This window comes from Paroedura picta, chromosome 4 (assembly GCF_049243985.1).
Source record: "Paroedura picta isolate Pp20150507F chromosome 4, Ppicta_v3.0, whole genome shotgun sequence".
Lineage (NCBI taxonomy): Eukaryota > Metazoa > Chordata > Lepidosauria > Squamata > Gekkonidae > Paroedura > Paroedura picta.
Window position 1 is genome coordinate 67,308,906 of NC_135372.1, and position 24,524 is coordinate 67,333,429.

At 38.8% G+C, this 24,524-nt stretch overlaps 1 protein-coding gene across 4 annotated transcripts in view; it reads left to right on the plus strand.

Moving 5' to 3' along the window:
- The first annotated feature begins 887 nt into the window (after positions 1-887).
- Positions 888-24,524, plus strand: part of LOC143835503 (vitellogenin-1-like) — a 49,246-nt gene continuing 25,609 nt past the window's right edge. For 2 of the 4 annotated variants that reach the window (XM_077333235.1, XM_077333237.1), the window contains exons 1-19: positions 888-986; positions 1,421-1,441; positions 1,774-1,940; positions 4,964-5,215; positions 7,925-8,086; positions 9,545-9,690; positions 11,785-11,926; positions 12,047-12,204; positions 12,311-12,476; positions 13,927-14,052; positions 14,606-14,818; positions 16,047-16,264; positions 16,370-16,467; positions 21,389-21,513; positions 22,347-22,448; positions 22,537-22,656; positions 22,902-23,091; positions 23,683-23,776; positions 23,890-24,078. In XM_077333235.1, coding sequence (XP_077189350.1) covers positions 947-986; positions 1,421-1,441; positions 1,774-1,940; positions 4,964-5,215; positions 7,925-8,086; positions 9,545-9,690; positions 11,785-11,926; positions 12,047-12,204; positions 12,311-12,476; positions 13,927-14,052; positions 14,606-14,818; positions 16,047-16,264; positions 16,370-16,467; positions 21,389-21,513; positions 22,347-22,448; positions 22,537-22,656; positions 22,902-23,091; positions 23,683-23,776; positions 23,890-24,078 — 2,729 coding nt within the window. In that variant the 5' untranslated portion in view covers positions 888-946. The remainder of the gene's footprint in view (positions 987-1,420; positions 1,442-1,773; positions 1,941-4,963; positions 5,216-7,924; positions 8,087-9,544; positions 9,691-11,784; positions 11,927-12,046; positions 12,205-12,310; positions 12,477-13,926; positions 14,053-14,605; positions 14,819-16,046; positions 16,265-16,369; positions 16,468-21,388; positions 21,514-22,346; positions 22,449-22,536; positions 22,657-22,901; positions 23,092-23,682; positions 23,777-23,889; positions 24,079-24,524) is intronic. The other 2 variants (XM_077333236.1, XM_077333238.1) reach the window with 1 other exon arrangement.

The following is a 24,524-nucleotide window of genomic DNA, read 5'->3' on the forward strand; positions in this document are numbered from 1 at the left end:
CTGTAAGCGGCTTTGAGCTTCCAAGGAAGCTTTACTTGTTATGGTGGGCTTCCCTGGCCAGTCTCAGCTAATTCCCAGTGTTGGCCTCTTTGATAGCTGACACACAGTGCTTACTGCCTAGTAACCTGGAGATATGCTTCAGTGGTCTGTCCTTCCTTCCATTTCTTAAATATTTCCTTTTCTTCCTTAGTTCCTCCTGAAGTTTTCTGTTCATCCAGATTGGCTTCTTGGATAGCCTACCACATTTCCATCTTGCGGGAATAGTCATGACTTGGCCATACAATAGATCTTGTTTAAGGAGAGCCTACGTGTCACTTGCTCCTTTCTTTCCAACGATCTTTTTCATAGGATGATTCTCATCATGTCTTTGAGTTTATTAAAGTCCACCCTATAAAAGTTTAGTTGGTTGTAAAATAAACAACCCAGGGTGACTTGAGCTGTGCTATTCTAGTAAGGACATCCAGAAAGTCAGCTCCTGGGAACACAAATAATATGACTTTTGCTGCAGAGATATTGAGAGAGTTATGATATTTTTTAATATCCTCCATTTGTATTTTCCCTGCTTCATTTCCACTGAGGCCAACTGAATAACACTGAACAACAAAAGATCTATTTCCTTTATCTGCTTATCCTGTTTTCTTAAGCCTCAGGATTTAGATGTTATATTAATTCATTCACTGCAAGTATAATTTGCAAGTGTGTCAAGATTTTGCTTTCTCTTTTCTTGATTTTTTATAAAACATTTTAAAAACTACATTGGTCTACATTCAGTTATATTGAAGCAACAGTGGGTTTCTTTCCCTCTCAATGAATGTTTGTTTGTTTTTATTGATCAATACTAAAATGTGCTTGTTCATCAAAATGCTTTCCAAGTTACTCATGTGACCAAAGATGCCTCTCTATATAAGAGAAGCCAATACAACAAGCTTTCACCTTTTCCATCATAATGAAGGTCTTTGTCCTGCTATTGCTGCTAACCCTTGTGGGTAAGTATCACTTCTCTATTTAGCACAGGAATATGCTGCAAAAACATAAGAAATCTTTAAAATGAAATTTCGAACACTGATCTGGATTCTTTGCACTCAAGTACCAGAGATGTGACAGTGTGTGCAAAGTCATAGATTTCATTTCTGGCATGTCTAGGTAAAACATTTCAGGGGCATATGTTCAAGTAGGCTTTTTCTCTGCCTGAGGTCTTGAAGAATTGCTGCCAATCAAAGGAGACAATTCTGAGATACATTGACCAATGGTCTGACAACTTTATATGATTCATAACTCTATAAGGTAATGAAGGATACTTGAAAGGAATAGCATGAACAAAACCTCATAAAAATCACATTTACCTATATTGTACTTATGCTTCCCCAAAATGTGCTAACCATAAATAATTAAAACAAATACCTTCTTTTTTATCTTTCAGGTTGCCAAGATCTTAACAGTAGTAAGTAGCATCTTTCAATGAGTTTCTTCAGAAATAAAAGCAGTGAAAATGGGGATATCGCGATTTGTTTGATTGATTCAACTGTTTAACTCATTTTAATTGTTTTAATCATCACTGTATTTTAGCACTGTATTTGTCACTGTATTTTAGCAGTGCTGTAAACCACCCCAAGATGGCAGTGCCAGCAGGGGCAGTCTAGAAATTTGATAATAAATTTTAAACATTTAAAACTGTATAGTCATTTTTTAATGTTGTCTTTCCATTTTATCTAGAGTAAAGAGAATATTTTAGATGTAGTACATAGAATACTTATCTGGATTTTTTCCCCCCAGAACCTGCTATTTCAGGACCTGTTTTTAGTCGAAACAAATGTTATACATATAAGTATGAATTAAAGCAGGTAACCAGGGTTGCAGGTGAATGGTATTCAGGCGTTGGAATAAAACTTGTATCTAAAGTGGTGATCTGTGGCTCCAGATCCGAACTTTTGCTTATTAAGGTAAGAAAGCAAACCCAATTTAACAGCTGAAATTTCCTTTTCTATGATGTTTTCTGGAGTTGGGGAAATATTTTCATCATACATTTTGCTTATTCATTTAGAATGTAACTAACACTATTTTTATGCAACAGACAACAGTCTGTTTCACACATTACCAGATAAATTCTCATGTCACGTGAACCTCAGGCTTTAAGGAATTGTTCTGCTTTTTGATTAGAAAGATAATAGGATATAATTATATAATTGCAGATCCACAATAATTTATTGAGGTATCAGTTCAATTGTCTCCAGACTGTAGTGCCTGAAATTATTTAATAAAGCAATTTTCATAAAGTTTTTAACAAGCAGTAATATTTTAATGGATGCTGCATGCCTTTGCACATTTGCAGTAATTAATTTCATGTAATTATTTCTTTAGCTGCAGGGGTACAAATGACATTTGGTGCTCCTTTTAAAACTCCTGAGCTATCTGCTGCAAACTTTTAAAAATTTACTAAGAGCTGTCACAATATGAAGCCCCTTTGCTACCCTTCCCTGTAAGCAGATATCATTTCCAGAGAGTGTCAAGAAATATACTCCTGCAGTTCTCTGCATATTTCCCTTGGCTGTTTAAATGATATATAACAATTACCTGAGTCTATATGTGTTATGCCACAATCTTTCCATTCCATGTGTGAACACTAGGCAGAGGAACAGATCCACATAAGATTGCAAATTAAGGGTGTGCATTTTGCTAATCCGAGCTGGAAAAAATACCCCAAAATACGTTATTGGTATTACTTTGGTATTATTTTAGTTGGATGTATATCTATATCTATATCTATATCTATATCTATATCTATATCTATATCTATATCTATATCTATCTCTATAGCTCTATAGCTCTATAGCTATCTCTATCTCTATCTATCGATAGATGATAGATGATAGATGATAGATAGATAGATAGATAGATAGATAGATAGATAGATAGATAGATAGATAGATAGATAGATAGATAGATAGATAGATAGATAGATAGATAGATAGATAGATAGATAGATAGATAGATAGATAGATAGATAGATAGATAGATAGATAGATAGATAGATAGATAGATAGATAGATAGACGGACAAGACAGGGAGAGGGGAAAGGGAGAGAGAGATGGAGATTAAATAGCCAAACCCAAAAAGTCCATCCCAAAAATGGGATTTTGGGGGCCACCAGATAGCCACAGCCATCCCAGAGTGCCAGATATTCCCCAGAATATTATATTAGTCTATGGGAACCATTGACTATAATAATCTCCATATGCATTCCATAACATTTACTGACTCTGAATACTGTATCAGTATGTGGAAATAAGAGAATGCCAATATTTTTTCCAGTTCAATATTCCCAAACCTGAAAAAAGCTTGGGGGAGTGGGGGGGTCCACACCTATGCTGTGCTGTACCTATGTCATAACCAGCTAGGCTTGCCAATCCCCATGTGGAGTCTGCTAAATTCCTGGGATTTCAACTGATCTGCAGCTGACAAAGATCAGTTTCCCTGGAGAAAATTGCTGCTCTGGAGAATAGATTCTACAGTATTATACACTGTTGAGGAACCTCTCCTCTCCAAGCTTCCCCCTAAAATTTCCAGGAATTTCCCCACCAAGAGGTGGCAAACCTGAAGCCAGAGCTTTGTGGATGTCTTTTAGGCTGGTACAACTCATGCATAAAAGTGTGTCAAGTGCAACAGCAGTGTGTCCAGTATAGAGACAGAACGATACAAGGCACTAATTTCAGACAGATTGCCAAGGGAGTAGTTTGCAACAACAGGAATCTTGTGGCATCTTTAAGGACATTACATTCCCTGAACAATGTACTTTCAGTCTACTTCTACTGCACTTTGCAACTAGAGTTTACTATGTGAAGCAAAATCTATTTGCAAATGATTGCTAAATGGCATTGAAAATGGATTGAAAGTGCATTCGTCAGCAATTGTATTCCAGTGTAAGCTTTTACATAGAATCATAGAATCATATTCTTCTTCCGATACAATGTGTCAGACAAGTTTCGTCTTAGGATTCTTCTCACTATAAATGAAGTACCTTAGGAATACGTGGGGAAAGCCATTCTTTACAGAAGATGTGTGAATGTTTCTCTACATTTTTCTTGATTAGATTTGTTTACATAGTTACATTCCACCCTGTTCTTACATTCCACATGCTGTTTTTTTAAAAAATAACTCCTACATAAAATAACTGCATAGAAAGAATCCACTCAGTGCATTTGAAGAAGTGGGCATTAGTCCATTTATTCTAGAATAAAGTTTGGTTAGTCTTTAAAGAGCCATTGTTGATTTTGAACTGAAAGTCATGGTTTTAGTAGCCTCTTGTGGCGCAGAGTGGTAAGTGGCAGACATGCTGTCTGAAGCTGTCTGTCCATGAGGTTGGGAGTTCGATCCCAACAGCCGGGTCAAGGTTGACTCAGACTTCCATCCTTCCGAGGTCAGTAAAATGAGTACCCAGCTTGCTGGGGGGTAAACGGTAATGACTGGGGAAGGCACTGGCAAGGCCACCCTGTATTGAGTCTGCCATGAAAACGCTGGAGGGCATCACCCCAAGGGTCAGACATGACTCGGTGCTTGCACAGGGGATACCTTTACCTCTACATGGTTTTAAATGAGTTTTCCTCTTGATCCATATACATTTGTTTGCTTATACTGAAACAGATGTTAAAAATAATTGGAAAATTGTATGCCATAATTTTACATTTTTGTTTAAGAAGCTTAAAGCTACATCCACACATCAGTGGATATTGTGCTGTTCCAGTTATTTAGAATTGGGTTTTCCTGTGTAGATAAATCAATCCAATTTTGAATGATTATTATAGCACAATAATAGTACCGATATTCTATGACACAGCCCCAGTTGGAAAAATGTGTGATCAAGAGTCCAAGTGCTTGGAATATAAATCACCTACATAGATTTCTAAGGGAGGGGCAGATCTCACAAACTGATTGGGAAATTGACTCTTTGGCCTTGTGTGTGTCACAGATGGACTCCCCTGAGGTGTATGAATACAGAAGCAATTCTCCTAGACCTGAATTCATTAGATCACCTGAACTGACAAACTCATTTGCAGCAAAACTTGGCAAGCATGTTGCATTTCGCTTGGAAAATGGCCGCATCCAAAAGATCATGGCTCCTGCCAACCACTCAGTTGATGGCCTTAACATTTACAAAGGATTTATAAATATCATGCAACTCACCATAAAAGATAAAATGCGTGACTATATTTTATCTGAGGTAAGCTCTTAATTTCAGTTCTGCTTGTGGTGCTTGATCTCCTCCTCACCCACTGCCTCTTAGTCTTGTACAAGCTACTTCTGATGTTTTTAAATGTATAAGCAACACCCATCTTTTCTATAAGCAACACGCATAAGTCAGATAGTAATTGCCAATGCCAGCATCAAGGATTGAGGTACTCAGGTGGTTAGCTGGACATTGGCAAACTGGATGTCCTTTTGTGATTCTCTTAGGCTAGAAGTATTGTGGTTCTTACCTACTACTGACATCTACTGAACAATTTGAAACTTTAAGTAGGAAACAATCCTGCACATGGCTTTTCATGGGCCATCTGAAAAAGCAAGAGGTGATAAAAGACTGTGTACAAATTCACTCTGTGGATCAAACCAAATAATAACAGCAAATTCCTGAATTGATGTCAATGACCCAATTACCCAAAGTGTTAGATTTAATCTTGGTCCTGGGACTTTCTTTTTCAGCAGCCAGTATTACTGTTGTCTAAGAAAAAGGATCTGAGTGAAATTCTGAATGTGTACATCATAATAAGTGAGATGTGTGGAAATTACCCCTATTGTCCCTTCCCTTACAATGGCCTCTCTGCCATAAATCAGAAGAGAGGATACTCTGAAAGGAAATAGCAGAATCATTCTGATTTGCGGAATCCCAAGGTAGGGAGCCCATAGTGAGTGAGAGCAAATAGCAGTCTAAAGGCTATCCAGGGGAGGGTGCTCTGAGGAATCTGGTGATTTAGCAGGTAGAAGGGCACAATGCAAAGGGATTCTTCTGAGAAGTAAGGGATATTGATAAGTGAAGCATTTCTTGTAGCTGTCTGTGGTCAAGGACCACATACTTTATATGGTCAAGTATATGGCCTTTGATCTTAGACCTGATACAGAACTTTTGTATTGTTATTCAAACAAGTTTAACATCCTAATTTGTATGCTGAATGATTTCAGCGTATCCAATTTTGAAATGACTTAAGAGTTCTATTATAGAAATAAATGATCTGATACACTGCTTTTTAAACATACAAGTTCCAACAAAATAAATCATATGGGGTGAAAAGTGTTTCAGGGGATAAAGCCCAAGGCAGAGTGGGTTTTAGGGCTGCATACTACTGAATTATGTAGGGACCTTGTTATTTGTCTTATATCAAAATCCTGACCATAGACAGCAATTCATTTTATTTTAAGGCATGTATTTACATTGAATAAACCAATTATGATTCATTTGTTGATATGAAAAGGTCTAAAATTATTCTTTGCTCAAAATTCATTCTAGTTGGTTTAATTTTTTTTGACAACTGTTTTAATATATTAGTATTAGACTGAGGAAATTGGTTTGGAGATTCCTTTGTTATGTTGTATTAAAGCCTAGCATCTACAATGCCTAGTGCCTACTTTTAGGTTTAGACTAATTCTCTTTTCACTTCTACAGTTGCCTTTAGCAGGTATCAGAGATTGTCATATCATGACATCGATAAGCTGATCCAAAGAAAAAAGGGGTGGTTTTCCAGCTAACTAAATTAGATCATTTGAACTTCCTTCTGAGTCCTTTTGAAATGAAATGGGAAACTGAGAGGAGGTCTGTAGTAGAGCTGCACATAATTTGCATGCAGAAGATTCAATCCCTGGCATTTTCAGTTAAAAGACGTCAGCTAACAGCAGTCTTTCTTTGTGCAAGATCCTGGAAAGCTGCTGCCAATCAAGCTAGCTAATGCTGAGGTAGATAGGTCAGTGGTATGACCTGGGATAAGACAAGTCCCTGTATACACTGGCAAGGTTCGAGGCTCTAGTCCCATTTCCTCAACAGTTTTTTTTTTTAGTGGCTTGTATTGTTTGATATTATCATTTTATATCTAATAAAAAAGTTCAAAGTGGAACTGATAACATATGGCCAACCTCTAATCATCTGTGCAGCATCCACAGTTCCGCCTATGAAATTCACCCACAGGTAGTTTGTTTGGGGAAGAGTGGAAGCCTTGAATGGTGAGAGACAGTACATGTGAGTAGCTCAGCTACCATTATGAAAGTGTCACTTCCAATGCAACATATGCACATTATAATTTAATGTTAGATAAGTGCAAACCAGCATCTTAGCTAACAAGCATTCTGAGGCATGTAGAAGACTCCAGATACAAGTCACCTTGAAAAATGAAGCTTAAATTAAGTAGACCTTATGCAAAATACAGAGGTTGCAGTACAGATAAATACACATTTATATTATAGATCTGGATGAAACCTACTAATATTAGGAAGATGGTTACGGCTCCTTAGTGCTGAAACAATAACTAATTAGAAAGAAATAACTAATTATTGTTTCTTTTACAGTATGTCCATTCCCTTCATATTCTAAAGCTTCTAACAGAGGAATGTGTAAGCAGTAGATTAGATGTAATGGGATTTTGAGGAGAAAACTGCCAGCCAAAAATCAGAAATCTCTTGGTTTTGAGGCTTATTTTTGACTGATCAGCTTATTTCACCACATTTTTAATTAAAATGTTAAATTATGCTTTTATATGCAATATGTTTTATTGGAATGGAATGAAGAACTTTCTAGTGGGCCAAGCCATGAGTCCACTGACTCTATAGTGGTTTTTGAGTGAACTTTCCTTAGAAGCTGGTGTTTGAGTCTCTGACAACAAAAGAAAGAAATGGGTGATTTAAAAGTGGAGTTATATTCTACAATGGATGCTTAATGTTTTTGCAGAATGGTATTGAAGGGCTTTGCAACACAACATATACTATTTCAGACAGCAAGAAAGCAAACCGAATGTTAGTGATGAAATCCAAAAACTTGAATGATTGCCTTAACAGAGTGGAAAAAGTTGTTGGTGCTACATATACGACTCCATGCCCAGAATGCAAAGAGGTAAGTCAGGCAGTAGCATTGCCAGCCATTTCAATGGTGCTATGTCACTTCTGGGGGAAAGGTAGAACTGGCACCACACTGCTGTAGGAATCATTAGCAATTCTATGGTAATGCTGTCAAGCTGATAGCACTTTTAATTTATTTTATCCCGGTAGCTGATGGAGCAATATAGGAAAGCATGGGCTGCCAGCAGACATTGCCCATCATAGTAGGATACCTGGATACCCTGTAAAGTGAATGGAGGGTTACTCCATGGCCATGATAAATTTGATCTGCACTACTGTGAAGCCAAATCTAAACATGCAAGCAGATACATAAGCAGCTGGTTGCAAACAATTGCATTAATATTGCCCTATTACACAGACTAATAACATATGTGGGGGCAAAGCTCGAAGAGAGCTAAGCAAACATCCCAAAGAGTCACTTTCAGTGCTCCAGGAAAAACTTGGCCAATTTTATTTTCAGTATACTGGGTGGGCTCTTAGCCTATTAGCTTGGAAAAATATAAGGCAAAATTTGTCAAACTTCCCCTCAGACGTCCCACAGATATGATCCACCAATCAGTCGGAAGGGAGGTGACCCAGTTTTGATGGCAAAATCCTATATGATTTCTAGATCATATCTAATTAAATTGGATATGCACTCCTCCCCATTCCAAGCAATGATTAAGTATCATAGGTAAAACTGTGTGGGTTTGGTTGCCTTGTGATATTTGCTTTATTTACAAATGTATGGTAGACTACAACAACTGGCTATGAGGCACTCTTACAAAGGAGTGCCTCATGCAAGAGAAAGAGACTGAACTGTGAAGACCTTAATCAGTTCACTGTTGGTCCTCTATTTGCATCTCCTTTTTTGTCCTATTCATCTAAAGAAAGTATTCCCTGAACATGCACAAATACATACATCTGTTTTTCTTCATTCAGGTACAGGAGCTTTCTCTAAGGTCTCATTCAAGAATAGGAGACCTGCTCCTAACAATTAGCACCAAGTGAAAAAACAGCTACAACATTAAGGCACATTAATATTCCTTTGTCTTAGGCCTCAGCCCCAATGACAGACTCCTTCACAACCATAATCAAACAAGAACAGAAATTATTATATTACAGTCAGGGCACATGGAGCCTGAGAAAGGAACAAGCTGACCCCCACTGCCCACTTTCTCAGCTGCACACAAAAGAAGACTCAAGTCTCTCATTCCCCCTTGCAGTGTTTGGAGATTCACAGAGTGGCAGAGAAGTTTTTAAGTCTCCATGTGAATGTATGACTGAGTCACATCTAATGTGTACTTTATCCCACACTCCATCTAGGGCAAACTGCTCTAGAGAAAGAATGGCATTTGAGAGGTCAAGAGTACATTAAGGTTCTGTATCGCTATTGCTGGACCAGTTCTGGTTTTATAAAACCATATATAATGAACTATTTCCTGTTCCCATTCTCTTTGTTTCATCACGAAAGAAGAAGTCTCAAGCTGGCATTACATCTAGCTATTTTCTCAAGCCAACACAAGAGGGATTTGTAATCGATCAAGTGGACGTTGCAGAAACCCATCAGTATATGCCATTTAATGGGATGAATGGAGGAAGTATTGTCATGGAGGCCAGGTATTTTACTGTTGTATAAAATGATCCAATGTTACAAATGGTTTTAATTTATCCTATTGAAATCTTAATCTAGTCAAACTCCCTAACCAAGACTAACCCTCAATATCTACAGTGTCATTTTTGCTCACATTTCACTTCATAAACTTCTATATTATCCCAGAAAGCTGTGGTCAGCTATAAATCCAAAACATGTTCAACAAAACCCAAATGTCTGATAGCAAAGTTGGCAGTTTCTGATTAGTTTACTTCTGAGCAATATTATCTGATAAATATCTTCAAAACAAACATAATTTGATGTACAGACCTGCATGCCATTATCTATTACTCTGAAGTGTTGAAACCATCTGAGAAGAAGCTCCCTTGAAAAGAATGCTAATAAAATGATCTCTGAATTTAAGCAATCTGGATATGTATTTCAAATACAATTCCATAATTATGAGATTTATAAGTCACTAGGGACCAAACCCGTTGTACTTGTAAATACAATGGGTGCTATGTGTGCTTTTGGGGCTGGAGGAAGGCTTCCTTCCTCCCCCCAGGCAGTGTCACGACCTTCCCCCGGGCTCAGAAGCGCACCCACGGCCTCCTCGAAGGCTGGACTCTGAGGCATTGTACGATTTTGAAGTCCCACCTCCAAAACTCCAGGAATATTTCCAACCCAGGGGTAGCCAACCTCCAGGTGGGGCCTGGAGAGCTCCTGGGATTACAGCTCATCTTCATAGAATAAAGATCAGCCCCCAGGCAGAAAGGGTTTGGACAGGGTTGTGGTAGAGAAGAAACATCTAAGGCCTCCCACACAGGTTGTTGTTGAATTGAAAGACTTGAGGCCTACTGCACAGAGGCCTACTGTGCAGATGAAACAGGAGACAAAAGAACCTCTGCAACAGCATCCAGTTTTGTCTTCAGAATAATGCTGTGCAGTGGCCTTAAATCTGCAGAGAGTTGCAAAGAAGAAATACACGGCTTGGCTGCATCTAATTCCCGGCCAGAGCAGTATTTTAATTGTGAAGGGGCTTTTCTGTGGCCTCCCTGTCAGCCATTTGGCAGAAGGAGAAATTCCCCCCCCCCAAGGAATGCCCACCCCCATGCCCTGAGGCTCCCCTGCGTTGCTCTCGGAAATGCCTCCTCCCCTCAGTCAAGGGCTGTTAAAAGCTCCTTCCCAACAAGCCTGAAGGGAGGTGGAGGGAGAGCACTCACTAGCCTCCTGCCAGCTCTGTCAGTGTTCTGAGGCAATTTATAGTTGGACATGACAGTTAGGACAGCCTTGGGGCGAAAAGGGCTGGCGCAGCCTGTCCAAGCCTCTGTTCTCATCCCCCTTGTCAGCCCTTCTGACCTCCTCTCCCTGCGGTGGTCAGGAGCAGACTGGCAGCAATGTCTCCTGATTGCCCCTGGCTGGGCTGATTGGATGGAACTCTGGTCTGTACTGGTGAGGGCCCAATCTGAAGGTGCTTCATGCTTACTTATTGGCCCCTCCAATTGTCAGTCTGGGGCCTAGGGGCCAATGACCCCTGTTTCCTATCCTGGACTCGGCCCACCCCCGTTTGCTTCAGCAAATTATTTATACCGTTCCTTGAGCAGTTTACAGATGTTTATAAAGGGACATCACATTACAGACTATTGATGCTCTCGACTGTTTGTATGAAAGAGATAAATATAAATAATTACAGCAATACTGAGAGGGAGGAAAGGTAAGAAAGGCAATATATTAAGAAAACATATTTTGTAACTATCAGTGACAAAACTTAAATAATGTATACACATATGAATGAAAATTATAAATGGTCAGTTTATGATTATAGCTGTTTAAAGGTTCAATGTATAGTCCCATTACAGGACTCCAAGTCAGAGGTGGTTGGTATGGTTAAAGGGATGCACAAGGAACAGGGACCTGATTCAAATCTCTACTCTTTGGGTAACTTTGAGTACCACTATTTCTCAGCCTATGGGGATATTATTATTATGGGGATAAAATGGTGGATGGCAGAGCCATATATGCTGTCATGAGCTCTGTATCTGGCTAGTGGCAGACAGAAATACAAAGTCACAGAAAGCACTTACACTTGCTTTAAAAATAACTGAATTTTCCTATTGCAGACAAAACATTCAGTTGATCAAAGTGGAGCAACACAGCCCAGAAATGCTTCCAACCAACATGGAGGAATGTAAATCACTTGCATTACAGTTTAGTGATGACTCACAGCAGCTTACCACTCCTGTCAAGCAACTTGAACACCAGGTAGAATTTGAAGCTAGAAATGCACTTGGAACTTGGGTGCCATGCCCATATGCTTTGTCCATGGCAGGGACTAATGTCTGACATGTTATTTCTGTTCAAAATAAAAATCCTTTCTAACAGATTATGGATGATCTACAATATCTGACACAGCACATGTGGGAGAATCTTTCAAAAGACTGTGCAAGGAAATTCCAGCGGCTTACACAAAATATGCACAAAGCAGATTACGAACTTTATGAATCAGTATATAAAAAGTGCTCGAGCCAGTCAGCATGCAGGTAAATGATTATAATAAATCCTTTTGCTCCAGAAAAAGCATAACTAAAACAGTTCTAAATTAGAAGGATGGAGACCCCAATGTAACTATTGTCTCTTTTCCTATAGGCGCATTTTTTGGGATGTAATTGCTTCTGCTGATAGTCCCAATGGAATCAGATTATTGAAACACAAATATGAGCAGCAAGAAATCACCAGCCTTGAAGCAGCACAGATTGTGATCATAAGTTTCCATTACAGCAGCCCATCTCTTGAAGTAATAGAAGAAGCTAAGGTAAAAAAGACCTTGCATATTTTGATTGGTGATGTTGGCATTTTTTCAACTTTTTTACATAATTAAAGTTTCAAATTTCAGTTAAAAAGCTGTTTTACCCAGTGACTGGAGAAGGGGGGGGCATTGTATGCTGTTAGAAATTGCTGTCAAGTCACAGTGACCCAGTGAGGTTTTCAAGACAAGTGATGTCATCATGAACCTCATATTCCTTGGAGGTCTCCCACCCAAATTCTAGTCAGGGTGGCTCTGCTTAAATTCCAAGACCTGACAAAATCAGGTCTGTCTGGGTCTGGGTGTGGGGGTACTATACATGAACATAAAACAGAAGGTAGACAAAATGGATTGAATCCTCCCATAGATGGGAAAAGAAAGAATCTTACCCATGGATTTGCATGACTTTAAGTCTGCAAGGGGTTCCTTGGTCCCAACAAGGCATTTATGGGGATCACAGGGCAAAGGGAAATCAGATACTTTACTTAGCAAAACATTGGTCTGATCTAACCCAATACTGCTGACAGCAAAAAGAAAATCCTCAGTGTAGTTTATAGACATGTGAAGAAGAGATCTGCTTCATAAGTTGCCTACTGAGAAAAGTGTGTTTTCTCTTTAAGATCATGGTGGGAACAATTGTTTTCTCACATCTATAGAAGCCAGTAGACTGAGCTGAAGAAATTTATATTAAAATGTATAAGAAAATGAATGAGAGTGATAGAGAAACCTCTCTCTCTCTCTCTCTCTCTCTCTCCCTCTCTCTCTCTCTCTCCTGGGAGAGTGCATTTCTACTGCTTTTAGATTCCCAGGCAAGTTTTCCTAAGCCTGCATGGGCTTTGAATTTGTGAAAAAGGAAAATGTCTTTAAAAACTATCATCATTAAACATGTTACAACACGACCTGGGTATAAAGCAAAGAAATGGATGACCAAACAATAGTCTCCTGTACAAAGCATAAGTGCAATCTCATATCCTTAAACAAGCTTGTGTACCACATAACATTAGTAAAAAAGAAAAAAAATGACCTAAAAATAAGCAAAGGATTACTTAAGATTTTTTCTCCACTTGGCTTGGAGTATCAATACTGTTCCTAGAATTTAAAACATCTCAATGAGTCTAGTGCCTGCTTGATTTTTAAGCCTTCTGTGTCATCCAGGGCTCTATCCATACCACCCATAACATCTTAGAATCATAGAATAATAGAATAATAGAGTTGGAAGGGACCTCATGAGTCATCTAATCCAACCCCCTGCACTATGCCTTATATTATATTTTATACACATACACATACATGCATACACGCGCACACACAATCCTAGCAGTTTTTACAGTCTTGTAAAATAAGATGATGTGGGTAGTATGGATACATATATATATATACGTGGAATCAGATGTTATGGACAGAAATGTGTTTGTTTCCTGATGTTATTTGTAGTAACGGCTAACTTTTCTCTCTTCAGTCCTTCCTGAGAGCGGTTCATAAACACCCACATGATTACCTCTTCAGAATTAGCCTTCTTGCCTATGCATCACTATGTCACAGACACTGTGTTGACTTAAACAAATGCCCTGATTCAGTTCTCAAGGTATAAAACATTTTATCTACAATCTACTGATTTATGGCTAATGATTCTGAAATCAGAATTTCAAAATTTAAAATGATGGGAAGACTAGGAGGGCAATCTTTCTTAGCACTTTCCACGGCTTTTGTTGTTTATTATATTTTTTATTTTCCTTAACAAGTTTCATGTTTTTGTCTGTTGTTTTTGCTACTTGGTTTGCTGGAAATTTCTCTAAAGCAATTTATTCATACTGTTATATTGTATTTGGAAATGCAGTATATTTAACATTAGCTCAATGCCCTGAGTTCCATGAACTACAGAAAGAGAGTGTGTAGTAACATAGACTGTATGAATTAGAAAGCAGAAGTGGTGCCAGAGCAAATGACCATGTTTTTGTGCATCCAAATGCATATCCAGATCCAAGAAGAATCAGACATCTCCCCATTCTTATTTCATACCCATTTCTAATTCCTACGCCACTGTTCATGGTCAGTAAAATCCGGATTTATATAGACATTTTTGGTTTGGTTTGTCGGTACCAGTGTTCTGAAGGCTAAACCATTATTTCTTTTTATAGCCTGTGAAAGACTTTGCAAATGAAGTGCTAAGCAAGCCTAATGAAGATGATATTATCCTACTTTTGCGGGCCTATGAAAATCTCCAGCACCAATCTATCATGAAATCCATCCTTAAATTCTTGCCAGGATTTGCAACTTCCCCTCTCACACTCCGCATTCAGCAAATTGCCATGCTGTGTCTAAAAGGTTTTGCCAATAAGGATCCCACATGGGTAAGCAAAAGCAACATTTATGTATGTGTGAATGCATCAGACATATTTCTCTACCATCATAACAAAAAAATTATTTCCCAAGGAATAATAGTATTAGGATAGAGACGCTTTAGAAGCAACGTCTCAGGTACACATGCACCCAAGGCCCATTCAAGCACCAGGTCCAGCAGCAATGCTACCACATGACTTGTGTGCTAGGCACAGAAATAGCTGTTTGTTAGTGTTCAAGAGCACCCTTCCCACCCAGTATGATGTAGCCGTTAGACGTTACAACTAAAATCTAAAAGAGCTATGTATGAATCCATATTCTGCTGTGGAAGTCAGTCACGTACTCTCAGCCTAATTTCCTAACAGGGTTATTGTGAGAATAAAATGGAAGAATAAAATGGAAGAATAAAATGATTTAAGCCACTTAGAGTCCCCATTGTAGAGAAAGGTGGGATATAAAAGAATAAAATAAATAATAAATATAGCTGGAGATGGGAACAGATAAAAAGTAGGGTGGTTTGTAGGTAAGAAGGACAGAAACAGAAGCATGAATATGTGAGCATACAAAGGTGCCATAGCAGCCTTTTTCAACTTTTTGACAGTGGAGGAAACCCTGAAACAAATTTTCAGACTTTGAGGAACACTAGAAGTGATGTCAGCTGGCCATGCCCCCTGCCACACCCCTAGCAGTGACATCACTTGGCCAGAAAGAATAGTAGGAGCTGAAAATACAGCCTGGACTCCCCCCCCCCAATACCAAGCCACTTCAGAGTTTCCCAGACCCCCTTCAGAGCTCCCACAAACCCCCCCTGAGTTGGGAATCCCTGTGTCAGAGGACAGAAAGGGGAAATAGTGTATGAAGGTGATACAGGGAAAGTGAGGTACCCTCCAGAAATCCTTGCACATTCCATACCCCACAGCTGAACATGACTCAGGCAGCACCACACACAATTTGGCAAAAGGTTTCCCATGAAGACAATGCCGAGAGAAGAAATGAAGAAACAGGCATCTGAAACTGAAATGGGGCAGATAAAGGATGGGGGAGCTGGTTGGTGGGAAGGAGAGAAGGAAACAAGAAACAGGAAGAGCCTATGGGGATTTACGGGAAGGGAAAGAGGAAGAAAAGTGGAAGAGGAAAAATGAGATGCTCCCCGGCAAGTTCAAAGCAGCTTTTAATTTTATAGAGAGAAATCAGCTCTGGACAGATCTGATAGGTGTATTTGTTACATTCTTTTTGCAGGTAAGACGCACTAGTATGCATATATTCCTGAACAAGCAGCTTCCTTATTCAACCCGAATAGTTGCTGTCATGAGTCTGCTTTCAGCCAAACCAGATCTTCCTGCTTTAATGATTTTGGCTAAATCTCTGGACAATGAACCCAGTGCACAAGTGGAACATTTTGTCATCTCTAGCCTGACTACGCTGGCCACCAGCACAGCTCCAGATCTACGTTCAGTGTAAGATTAATAAGAACACTGGCTTCCTTTAAAAGGGAGAAGAGGTATCAAATAGCAATAACAAAAGGAAACATTATAAGATTTGTTTTTGTTCTTTCCCCTCAGGGCTTCTGCCAGCCGAATGGCTCTAAATGTGGTAAGCTCAAAATATGAAGAGCCTAAGTATGCAGCTGGCAAATTTTTCCTCCTAAGCTTTTACAAAGGTAAGAGACATCTGGCTATTGTTTATTCCTGCAAGCAAGTCAGTTGGTTCAAACTTAAATGGCAGTATAATATTTTCAAAATCAAGCATCATGATCTAAAAGTAACATAGTGACATATCTGTAGCATAGCTTGACATTAATGATGATCATGAAATGTCTATGTTGAGTTTATCACAGACTTGGGGGTGGGGAGAAGTGTTTCTAAACTACAGGAAATAATTACCAGAGTGAAATGCATAACCATAATCTGGTGTTCTTCTAGAAAAGTATTTGAAGAATAAATTCACAAAACTAGTCAACATGTTTTTCATTTTAAAACCTAGGAATTCATGTTCAATTAGCTGTTTTTGTGGTGTTCTTTTTTTTTTTGCACAGAAATGTAAATATATGTGTATTATATATTTAAAGACAGGGTTTGTTGTTTTTCTTTAAAAGTCCCATTTTTATTTTTATGTGTCGCAACACACATAATATTGTAGCTTGCATATGTTGACCGTTTTTGTTTTGTTCATCATAAAATAAATAGCATTAATGTAAATCATTTAAAAAAGAAAACAATACAGTTTTATCTCATGGCAGGTTGTTTTGAAAGGGTCGGGGGGTGTTTTTATATTGTCCAAGCACACAAGTAGCACTGTACACTTGGGCAATAATAACAAAGACATAAACATTTCATAAAAATTAAGAGCCAGGCTTTGATACAGAGAGAGTTAATTTTGACTTTTTTGTGTTTCATTTGGTTGCTATTATGCTGTTCCATTTATCTAGATAGGAAACATTTTTTTCCAGAAGAGGTGATTGGTTCATTTTCTCAAATCTATGTATAAATCTCAAGAAAGAAAGTATTCTTGTGAGTGAAGTACTCCTTTCTTGTCAGAAGACAACCAGAACTCAGTTGCTGGCATAACAGAACTGTTGGGCTCATCCCTAAAAATATCTGTGTCCCCCTGTAGTTGAACTACTCACAGATATCTGGGAGGTCCTTGAGGCTGAAATATGTTGCAAGGAATAAATCTCCCCAAGAGAATATTAATTACATCCTAAGCAGAATTACATGCTTCAGAATGCATTGATTTCATCAAGACTTCATGCTTCTAAGCCCATTGACTTCAGAAACCCTATGAATAACTGACCTCCAAAGCACCATATCATTAACAACCTTGCTTGGGTCTTGCAAACTGAGAGCTGTAGCTTCCTTGATGGAGTTAGTCCATCTCATGTTGGGTCTTCCTCTTTTCCAGTAACTTTTGTTTTCTTGTAATGTGACAAAACTATGATCGTCTCAGTTTAGTTAATTTAGGTTCTATAGAGAGTTCAGACATCATTTGACAATCTGGAACCTACTTATTTGCCATTTTGGTATCTGTAAAACTCTCCTCCAATACCACATTTCAAATTAATTTACATTGGCTGGTACGAGACCAGATTTGGTGGAAGGAAGATGCGACTCAAGTATTGGCTTAAAAATGGCCACAGCTTTAATAAAAAAAACCTCCCATGGAGGGTTGGCGCTACACAAGGTGAATGAGCCTTACCGGACAGAGGCAGGGAAGCAACGGCTAACGTCCTCTCAGGACGATAAAGCCCCGCCCAGGACCTACACGCCTTCTGCTGCTGTGGGGCGCGCCCAAACCCCGTGTGAGGAGCGTTGAGCCACTGCTTCCTCCACCCGCCCTCCTCCAGCCAACAAGCGGCACCGGTAAGTCTGTGCCGCTCCATTCTTCCTGTCAGCTTTCTTCACTGTCTGGACAACTACCAAAGCCTGATCATATTCTGTTTGCCGTTTTCCATACTTTGCATGGCAAGTCAAAGCCTGTGGGCCTCTCATCGGTGTTTATCAGGTGATGGATATTGATATCAGGTGATGGATATTGATTCCCTAGATCAATATTTTGCGACTGCAGGATTTGTGCAGATCTTATTGCTGGGTGGCAGGACTATTCTAGATAGGACTGTGTCAGTTTTGTCTTTGTGGTTCGAAAGTTCTCTGTTTTCAATTATATTCTTATATTAATTTTCAGTAGTCACTAATTTTGTCTTCTTGGTGTTTAGCTTGATGTCCTGCTTTGGCACTTTCCGCTTTAACCATCTTCAGCAGTCATTTCAAGTCCTCATTATTTTCTGCCAATGACTAATTTTAGGATGGTAGAACCCAGGAAGCCTCCTACCGCCTAACTGATGTTAGCCTCCCAGTTGATGCTCAGGTTTCTGTGTCTATTCATTTATTTGTATATAGCCTTTGGCCATTACAAAGTATAAAAGGCAAGTTTATGAGAAATAAGATAAAATAAAACCATAGAAAACATAAAATTTACAACCATAGAACTGTAAAACAGCATACAAAATTGTTGTTGTTAGGTGCGAAGTCATGTCCGACCCATCCTGAGCAAATGATGACTTTTGAACAACTTGAACCATAATGCTGACTTTGTGAGATTTGAGATCTATCTGTCTGGGCATCACTTTTAAAGATGCATTCTCTATGCTGAGAATTATTTTCTGGGGAATTTCAGAGGACACTGGTGATAGAATACCATGCAAGAAGGCTATTAATAAGCCTGTGTGTCTATTCTTGCAAATTCAAACTCCTTATTTCAGTCCCTGATGCTGTTAAACTCATTTCAGAGCTTCAGACTGGGGTATCATCAGTATGCAGATGACACCCAGCTTTTTCTGTTAATGGATGACCATCCGTCAACAACCCCAGGCAACCTAGCCAGATGCATGGAGGCTGTGGTGGATTGGCTCGAGCACAGTTAGCTAAAGTTGAATCCAGCTAAGATGGAGGTCCTCAGGCTGGGCTGACATGAAGAGAGATGGGTGATGCAGCTCCCAGTGCTGAAGAGATGCAATTAATACCAGCACCTACTGTCAACAGCTTGGGTGTCATTTTGAACCCCTTCTTATAAATGGAAGCCCAAATCATGAAAACAATCTGCTTGGCATTTTTCTCCATCTCTCAAAGCCAAACCTAGCCAGAGTGATCCATGCAACAGTCACCTCTAGATTAAACCTGCAACTCATTCTACACAGGGCTGTCCTTAGACTGCTCCGTGCAGCTGCACGGAACCTGACAGGGACTCAGTGGAAAGCATATATAACACCAGTGCGTTCTCAGCTACATTGGCTCCAGATTGGAAATCAAATCAAGTTCAAGGTTAATCTTTAAAGCCTTAAATGATCTGGGACCAGCATACCTGCAGGACCACCTTTTCCCTTATAATCCCCCAAGAGATTTACAATCTTCAGGTCAACATTTGTTCAGGATCCTCAGCCCAAAGCAGGTGAAATTGGCCTTGACCAGAGCCAGAGCCTTTTCAACCCTGGCTCCAGCCTGGTGGAATGAGATTCTCAGAGAGATCAGGATCTTGCAGGACCTTAGTGAATATTGTAGGACTTGTAAAATGGAGCTGTTCCACTGTGTGTGGAACACAGGTCAAGGCCTACAATAATATCCACCAAAACTGGAGAACTGGAAGATCAATTCTCTACTAGAAGACTCCTCTGTCTAGAAATTTTTGAGGGGATTGTTTATATATAACTGTAATTGTTTTAAAATTTAATTCACAGAATCACAGAATCATAGACAGGCCAGAATCATAGAATCATAGAGTTGGAAGGGGCCATACAGGCCATCTAGTCCAACCCCCTGCTCAACGCAGGATCAGCCCAAAGCATCCTAAAGCATCCAAGAAAAGTGTGCATCCAACCTTTGCTTGAAGACTGCCAGTGAGGGGGAGCTCACCACCTCCTTAGGCAGCCTATTCCACTGCTGAACTACTCTCACTGTGAAAAAAATGTTTTCCTGATATCTAGCCTATATCGTTGTACTTGTAGTACATTACTGTACGTCCTTTCCTCTGCAGCCAATGGGAACAGCATCCTGCCCTCCTCCAAGTGACAACCTTTAAAATACTTAAAGAGGGCTATCATGTCCCCTCTCAACCTCCTTTTCTCCAGGCTGAACATTCCCAAGTCCCTCAACCTATCTTCATAGGGCTTCGTCCCTTGGCCCCAGATCATCCTCGTCGCTCTCCTCTGTACCCTTTCAATTTTATCTACGTCCTTCTTGAAGTGAGGCCTCCAGAACTGCACACAGTACTCCAGGTGTGGTCTGACCAGTGCTGTATACAATGGGACTATGACATCTTGTGATTTTGATGTGATGCCCCTGTTGGTACAGCCCAAAATGGCATATGCCTTTTTTATCGCTGCATCACACTGCCTGCTCATGTTTAGCTTGCAATCCACAAGTACCCCAAGGTCTCATTCACACACAGTGTTACCTAGAAGCGTATCCCTGATCCAGTAGGCATGCTTTTCATTTTTCTGACTCAGATGCAGAACTTTACACTTATCTTTATTAAATTGCACCTTGTTCTCATTTGCCCATTTTTCCATTTTTTGGCCCTTTTTTTGGCCCTTTTTTTTGCCCATAATTGTTGATTTTATTGTTGCTTCATATCCTGAGTGATTTCGAAGGTCAGTTTAAAAATAAAATAATAAAACAATAACATCTAAAAATTAAAAACAATATTACTAACTTTTGACATATATTTCTTGCACTGCCACCCATGTCCTACAAAGGACAACCAGTTTTGTCATATGCTCTTATACAGAATTACTGTATATAGATCAATAGACTTAAACTGGTTTTGCTTCTATATAGAGGAACGTGCTTAGTACAGGTCCAAATAGACCAGAAGATATGTTGAATTTGAAGGTACAACTTCACATGCACAAACCAAGTGACCAGAAAACCAAACTCCAGTAGTTTACATTACTTCTATAGCTGTGGGTTTGGGACTATTTTTCATAAAATGCCATTTACTCATTGTGCAATTAGAAATTGAACAATTCTGCACTGTGCTATTTGAAGAATTAATAGAACTTATTGTGTATTTTTATCTTGCTTTTTCAGAGTCTCTTATGACTGGCGTGACAACTGAAGTTTTCATCCTGAATAATATAGGAAGTATATTCCCAAATTTTATGTCAGCCAGATTTGATGCAAATATCCTTGGCACTAAGTTTTCTCCTTTGGAGGTAATTAGACATTTACATCACTGATTTCATGTTATCACAGAAGAATAATTATTTATTAGTAAGGATAAGGATGACAATAGACATTTGGAACTTTTGAAGGGCATTTTGTAAAGATGGGCCATTCAGACGACATATTCTCCTTTTAAGAAATTGTCTATGTTTATAATTAGTAGGTAGATTGCCTTGGAGACCTAGATCCAAGATTCTGTGAACAACTCCCACTTTCTCCCAGACACCTGTTGTTTAGCGTTCAGGATCCCCTAAACTTCAGCACTGGCTTCATGGAGATTGTAGATGATTGGTACAGGAAGGGAAAGCTTGGACTCCTCAAACTTCCTCTGTTCATAGTATCCTATGGCTTTATTTCAAGTAATAAGATTTTGCATGAGACCAAATTTTTAAAAATGTTTTTAATTAAGGATCTTCCAGAACATGATAGCCTAGAGTTTTTAAATTCATTTTGACTCTTCTTCTTTTACTGTATTAGGATCATTCATAGTTCTAAAGCTGATAAAGCATATAACAGCTGCCTTCTTTATTAAATTATCAGTTAAGTTGTATTGAATCGCAATGAACCATTTTTGTGAGACTCCAATAAAGATACCCTCTTTGAGGGCTGAATAGTGAAATCATAAGTAGGGTTATATCTGCTGAAGCCAATGGGCTTATAATGGTATTAGATGTGCTCTAATTGTTATTAGATGTGCTCTATAATTAATTTGATTGGATTACAGCCTATAATTTGGTCAATTAAAATATGCAATGAATTTACTCCTGGATTTGTATAATGTACACAAATCCTTTTCACGAATGTGTTTTTCTTTCCATCATAGGTGGGTGTCGGAATTAGAAACTTTGCAGAATTCTTACAAAAAAGATATGAAGCTGATCATGATAGTGACAGGTCTTTCGATGCAAGAAAGCATCTGAAAATGGTAATTGGACTAAATAAATAAATCAAGAAAAGATTTAATCATAGAAGTACTATGACCATTCTAATGAGTCTCCACTTACTGTCCACAGCAATCTGACCAGAAGATGATGCCCCATGATTCACCCATTGTAGGAGGATATGTACAAATGTTTGGCCAAAACATCATCACTGGAACAGCAAATGTGAAGACAATTATGGAAGCATACAAGGTGCCTCTTTTGATAGCACTGTCAGATTCATGATCGAAAGCATAAAATACAGTTCTTTTTTTTTACTTTTTCTTCATTAAGTGCTTGTACAGTCTTGATTTAACAGTTTGGGCAGGTGCAATGAATGCTAACTTTGATCACAAATGATTACAAGCTCACTGACAGGCTTTCTCCTGAGAAAACATTTACATGGAGTGTGGTGACCAATTTCTCTTTGTTTAAAGACAGTATATTTATTGTTGCAGGAACTCTACAGCCTAGAACGCAGTGACTCTTGGATATCTAACCTTATTCATCGCCTTCAAAGAGGTGCTCCCATTCAGTGGGTCAAAGCTTTAACATCTGTTGATGCCAGTTATGCTGTGGCCGTAGGTACTGGTTTACCAATGGAAAGAAGCTTGACTCATGTTGCTATCACAAGTCTTGCAGGAAATGGTAAGACAGCAGACTATCATTCCCAACCCTGTGATGTGGGTCAAAAATTATATTGTACCTTAGGAAGAATCTCCACCTGCTGTTAGAATATGCAAAAAGCATATCTAAGGATATGTCAAAAGTAACTGTTAGTATGAACCTCTGTCTCAGCCACAATGACTCTGATTAGGATTTTGTTCTAGGTTTTGTCATGGCAACATATGTAATTTATGAAAGTGGGGGGGAGGAAAACTTTAAAACTGTAACCCTAAACTTGTTTACTTAGAAATAATTTCTGCTGAAACAGGTGAGATACAGGATATTAAGGATCACGATGTTTATAGGAATAAATGATTAGCATTGTATAAAAATGGGAATACTGTGCCCCAGGCAACTTCAAGGAAATTCAAGATTTTTCCATAAATTCCTATAGACAAACTATGCCAAATTTTATTTGCCTAAATGAGAGAATGGTAATTCAAATTATATATGGTATCCTTTGTCTGTAACTCCTGTTTCTTAGCAAGTAAGAAATCATTTATTGCATATAAATATCTACTTAAAAAAAAAATGGCAATCACACATTCATTTTCTACGCTTCCTTTTTAACAGCAAAAGTCTGGTTTACTCCTGAGCTTCCACAAAATCCTGACCTGTTCAGATTAAATCTTACTGACATTAGATTGAAAACCGATTTGTCTTTAAGGTAAATAAAATATCCAAGTATATAAAATCTCTTACTCCTAAAAAGTAGTACAGATTTGTCATCACTGTTTAGTGTGTAGCTTTAACCATAATCATGCTATGATATGTTATCAGCATGGACAAGCATATGATCTTCAGGATGGGAATCCAAAACTCTCTGGTTCAGACAGGATTGGAAGAATATGCCAAAATGACTGTAAAACTCCCTGTCAAGTCTGCTGATGTTGCTGTGAACTTTAAGGACAAAAGCTTCAAGCTTGAATTTCCACCATGCAAAGAAGAAACTGATATATTTTCTCTAAGGTAGGCTGAATTAGGTTTTTTTTTGTATAAAAATATATTTCATGTTGAAATATGAGCTCTCTCATTTTAGTTTTTGAAGTATGAACTGGTCAAATTAAAATGCCATCTGTTCACATATGTATGCTTATTTATGTGATTGATCACAAATGTCATGATTATGCAAGGGGGTTTTTTCTTTCTAAAAAAGATAAAAGTCAACACAAATGTGCTTGTATATAAAGCACAGTATCACTAGGGAGGTACTGACCATTTATGCATGGCAGCAGCCACACCAGGCTGCTGCTGGTCCTGTCCCGGTGCTTCCCATGTACTCATGGGGGAGGAATCCCCCAGCGTATGCAAGCTATCCTGGAGTAGTGTGGCCCACACATGTGCACAACACCGGGGCTTAGAAGCCTGACATGCTGCCTGGAAGCAGCAACAGCAAGAAGGTAAGTGAGGGGAGT